General features: G+C 40.0%; 1 protein-coding gene across 2 annotated transcripts; it reads right to left on the reverse strand.

Moving 5' to 3' along the window:
* Positions 1 to 3,185: 3,185 nt before the first annotated feature.
* On the reverse strand, positions 3,186 to 4,586 carry LOC124605580 (coenzyme Q-binding protein COQ10 homolog A, mitochondrial-like). Of its 2 annotated transcripts, none has more exons than XM_047137362.1 (3): positions 4,444 to 4,586; positions 4,202 to 4,354; positions 3,186 to 3,951 (listed from the first exon to the last, which is right to left on the reverse strand). In XM_047137362.1, exons 1-3 carry the CDS (start codon positions 4,455 to 4,457, stop codon positions 3,492 to 3,494), a joined length of 627 nt encoding a protein of 208 aa, XP_046993318.1. In that variant the 5' UTR covers positions 4,458 to 4,586; the 3' UTR covers positions 3,186 to 3,491. The 2 variants fall into 2 exon arrangements, with proteins under 2 accessions (XP_046993318.1, XP_046993317.1); XM_047137361.1 differs by having other exon boundaries at positions 4,440 to 4,586.
* Positions 4,587 to 4,966: the final 380 nt, after the last annotated feature.

Here is a 4,966-nt window from a genome sequence, read left to right on the forward strand (position 1 = left end):
CTTCCTTCCACTCAACAACAGTCCAAATGCAACTTTCCCTCAAACACAACCTTCAGTCCATCAACCCTCATCAATTTGTTACTGTACACCAACCTGTGTCCATTTCTATTCTCTATCCTTTCTTCATTCCTGCTTCAACGGCTTCCTTCTCCCGAGCTCCATTTCTCTCTGCCGTTCCACCCATTTTAATGCAACTGACAGTCATGGATACACACACATTTTATCCTAGGATCCTTCCTCAAATGCCAAATACACACCACTGCAGTTTTTTGTAATAACTTCATTCTATCTTCTTCCTGTGTGTTACATGTGTCTATACTTGCCAGCATCTACAGCAACTCTCCACCAAATATTAATGTACGACCCTTTCATTGCACCTCTCTACATTCTCCCTTTTGACGCCTACATAAATAAGCGAATTTTTATGTTGGATGTGCTCAGTGAGTGAATTCCAGTGTGTGAAGCCTACAAGTGGTGGGCAGATAGGCACACTACATCATTTCCTTTAGACCTAGTTTGTGTAAGCAGACAAATTAACTTTATTTAATCCTTTAATAATCCAGCCCAAAGTTACAAATTTCTGTTTTCCGAGACAATACCTAAAACAATAGTTAAAAACTGTTTGTATGAATGAAGGGTTTATTTTAAAAGATTCAGTTTATCTTGTACTCATTTGTAACACATTCCAGTCCACATACATGAACAATATCTTCCAAAGGAAATTGCATTTCTATAGTATAAATGAATGATTGGTTCCTCTTATCCCGAAGTGAGTGACCTACACTTCCTTTTTAACCTCCCCTAACCCAACCCTCTGTCCTCTACGAGAAAGGAACTGGCAATTTCAAAAGTTTCTTGTTCTCAAGTCTATCAACAGCACTAAGAATTCCAGTTTCTCAAAGCCAATAATTACATCTCATAATTTCAAGGAAAGAAAGGCATTTTATTGTCAATGACAATGAGTATTGGAATACTATTTTACTAAAATATGCTCACTTGAGACAAATACCTTCAACACGAAGTACTTGATAAATTATCAAATTCATACAAAAATTGCCCAACATTCAACACCTACAGTATGCAAAACAGTCAAACAAAAACAAGACTAGTAAGTCATATATAAAAACAAAGATGAGGTGACTTACCGAACAAAAGCGCTGGCAGGTCGATAGACACACAAACAAACACAAACATACACACAAAATTCAAGCTTTCGCAACAAACTGTTGCCTCATCAGGAAAGAGGGAAGGAGAGGGGAAGACGAAAGGAAGTGGGTTTTAAAGGAGAGGGTAAGGAGTCATTCCAATCCCGGGAGCGGAAAGACTTACCTTAGGGGGAAAAAAAGGACAGGTATACACTCGCACACACGCACATATCCATCCCCACATACAGACACAAGCAGACAGACTAGTAAGTCAGTACCATAGCATACACCCTATCCCAGTGATTCATACTAATAATCATTTTAGTTCACAAGTGAATTCTGCAGCAGAAACAGCATTTGGAGAAACATCTGGATTTGTGACATGATCCTTTTTGTCTCTAGCAGCAGTAGCAGTGTGCCATATATACAGGGTGGTCCCGAATTCATGGTACAAACTTTAATGGTAGGTGCAGGACATTGTAACAAGGATATATTGTATAGGAATGTATAGTCCCAGGTGACGCGGTGAGGCGTAAACAGGGGAAATAACGGCCGAAAGGAAAACGAAAGATTTTATTGAAATCGTTGTTGACAAGTGTCATGTTTACAGTAAGTGTTCAAAATTGCGTCCACCATGAGCGATACATGCTTGACAGCGTCGGTGCAGCGATTGGCGTACACGTTCAAAGATGCCTGGTATTTCACGCACACCTGCAGCAGCTACAGATATGCGAGCAACGAGATCCTCATCTGAGTCAACTGGAGTCTCATAAACAAGACTCTTAAGATGTCCCCATAAAAAGTAATCGAGGCAAGAGAAATCAGGAGATCGGGGTGGCCCAGGGACTGGTCCACCACGCCCAATCCATCTAGCACCAAACGTGGCATTCAGGTAATTCCGTACAGCAGTGCTGAAGTGTGCTGGCGCTCCATCGTGCTGAAACCACATGCGGTTACGAATGGCGAGCGGAACATCTTGCAGCAGTTCTGGTAACACTTCTTGCAGAAAAATAAGATAGCTTTCGCCACAGAGTCGCGTGGGTAGTAAGTATGGCCCAATCAAAAAGTCGTTCACAATACCAGCCCACACATTAATACCGAAACGTTGTTGATACGCATGTGGACGCGTTGGATGTGGATTATCTGTTGCCCACACATGGGAATTGTGCGCATTAAAGACACCCTCGCGTGAAAATGTCGCTTCATCTGTAAATAGCACATGACCTACGAAATCCGGCTGCAACGCACATTGCTGCAACAACCACTGGCAGAAGTTCACGCGAAGAGGATAATCTGCCGGATTCAATGCTTGTACTTTTTGAAAATGGAAGGGGTGTAAGCGATTTTCATTTAACACTCTGCATACAGTCTGATGACTCACATGTACGTCACGCGCAACAGTTCTTGTGCTTGACTCGGGTCTATCAGCCACTATGTTCAAGATGCGTTCTTCCAGTCTTGGAGTGCGTACAGCTCTTAATCGACCAGCGTCATGTCTGTTGACGTCGAACGTACCTGTTTCACAAAGTTGACGATGTAACCGTTGAAAAATTCTATGATCCGGCATTCGTCGATTAGGATACTCCGCGCGATACATTCGTAACGCAGCTCTGGCGTTACCATTTGCACGGCCGTACATGTAATGCATGTCTGCTTTTTCTGCATACGTAAAGTCACCCATCGTCTACGGCAGCACAATTGTGAATGGCGCTTGTCCCTACTGCGATACATCATGTTCATCTACTGCCCTCTACCGGCAGTGACACCAACCGATCACTCCATTTCTCTTTCCCCTGTTTACGCCTCACCGCGTCACCTGCGACTATACATTCCTATACAATAAATCCTTGTTACAATGTCCTGTACCTACCATTAAAGTTTGTACCATGAATTCGGGACCACCCTGTATGAGAGAGAGAGAGAGAGAGAGAGAGAGAGAATACATCCAAAATAAGTTGTCATAAATAAACACATTTCAGCAAAATAAGTTGTCATAAACAAACACATTTCGGCAAAATAAGTGTACAACCTAAAACAACATATTTTGAAAATAAATTTATTTATCAAGTATATAACATTAGGTACAATCTTACGGTAACAGTTTCCTCTCAGTTAAAATGAGTTACAGTATTATACTAGGTGTCAAGGAGCGGCATAACAGTTTGGAACTAAAACATTTTGATTTTTTACACATATATACAATTTTATGTATATGAATTATTCAAATACAAGCATGGGAAATGGCAGCAGTTCACAAATTCATTGAGCACTGAAAAATTTGCAGATAAAATATGTCTTTGCCAGATATAAAAACAGTTAAGAGACTATTCAAAACTAACAACCGTGTTACGAATTAGCATAAACTATGCCAATTCTTTTTGTCTGAACTGATGCCTTCCCATAGCGCCTTGTTGCTTCTGTCAGGAAGGCACCTTCCATTTGTCTAACTACCTCATTGAAGAACATATGGGCAAGCTGTGAATGCAAAGTTGATCGAAATTCAAAAGATACAGAAAAATCAATAATGCAGGATTTCGGATTATTTTTCAAACCAGGACTAAATTTCCATATTGTTAGCAAATGGTTAAATAATTTTCCTTCTGTGCACTCTGCTTTCACTAGATGTGGTTTCACAAGAGTTACACTTGATGTGTAACTTTCATTTATTGGAGGGAAGCCAATAACAAGATCAGCTTTCAAATGACCTGGTCGTTTTGAAAAAACTATAGATTTTTTACAAAATGGAACAAATTTCTTATAGTTCTCAACGTCAGAAACCACATCAAACATTTGTTCCATGGAATACCTGTAATGTAAAAGCAAGGTTTCTTTTTACGAAATGGCTGGAATTTATTTACGAAAAACACAAAATTATCCAACAAAACAATAATCGCTTTTCGGAAGAAGTTAATTTATTGAATACGACACACACTGGAGAAATCTGAAGTTGTGATGGACAGTCCGTGTCACATCTTCGTGAATTTCGTATGACAAAAGTGCATGTAAAACATCCCAAGGGCAATGTCCATATATAACTTTTCTGTAATTCTACATACCCAACTAGCTTTCTCCCAGAATATTCCTTCTTTTTGTCGCTGAGCCCAGTAAAACTGAAGAACGGTCGGTAATCTTGGTTGTTTATGTCATCCGGGAAAAAGGTAATAATCTTTCCTTGGTTGATACATAACTTGTGTCTTACGAAGACGTTTCTGCGAAATACGCAATAAAATCACATGAAGTCTGAATAATTTCTAACTTACAGCTCACCATCTTAAACACAGTCTTCATATTTACCCACATGCGACTGAGCATCTCACTTGACAACTACAGCGTATCAGCTGACGACCAAAACATAAACTCCTCCCAGCTGCCATCGCCACATTTTCCCTACTGAACACAGGCGTCTAAAGCTAGCGAAATGAGGGATGCTCAACTACTGGACCTACCGATAGATGGCCCTAGCGCGTGCCGGCCAAACATCATATCATTGAGTGTCCGCCATATCTGAATTTGGCAAAAAGCGAAGTGTCAAAACACGGATGAAAATGTTTTTCGTTCTGCGCCCTCATAAGTCTTTTATATTCTATGTTCTAGATATCTACACATCAACATAATGAAGTGTTTCTAATCTAGCGAGAAAAAACAGTGACTGTTCTGCTATGAAATTCGTAAATTCGAGTGTGTTTTGGAAGTTTGGCAAGCTGACCTATAAATTGTTTACTATTAATTTTATGAGTGCTTTACTTATTTGCCCGTTTTAAAACACCATTTAAGATTCAATGGAGGTCAACAAATTACCTTGCTTGCCAAAGCTTTTAACT

The sequence above is a fragment of the Schistocerca americana genome, chromosome 3 (assembly GCF_021461395.2).
Source record: "Schistocerca americana isolate TAMUIC-IGC-003095 chromosome 3, iqSchAmer2.1, whole genome shotgun sequence".
Lineage (NCBI taxonomy): Eukaryota > Metazoa > Arthropoda > Insecta > Orthoptera > Acrididae > Schistocerca > Schistocerca americana.

Excerpts from the sequence above, each read along its gene's own strand:
- LOC124605580 (XM_047137361.1), bottom strand. The coding sequence starts at position 4,519 with ATGGCAGCTGGGAGGAGTTTATGTTTTGGTCGTCAGCTGATACGCTGT. Across the intron at positions 4,355-4,439 it reads AGATGCTCAGTCGCATGTGG|AAACGTCTTCGTAAGACACA; the intron begins GTAAATATGAAG and ends CGTATTTCGCAG. Across the intron at positions 3,952-4,201 it reads TCTGGGAGAAAGCTAGTTGG|GTATTCCATGGAACAAATGT; the intron begins GTATGTAGAATT and ends TTTACATTACAG.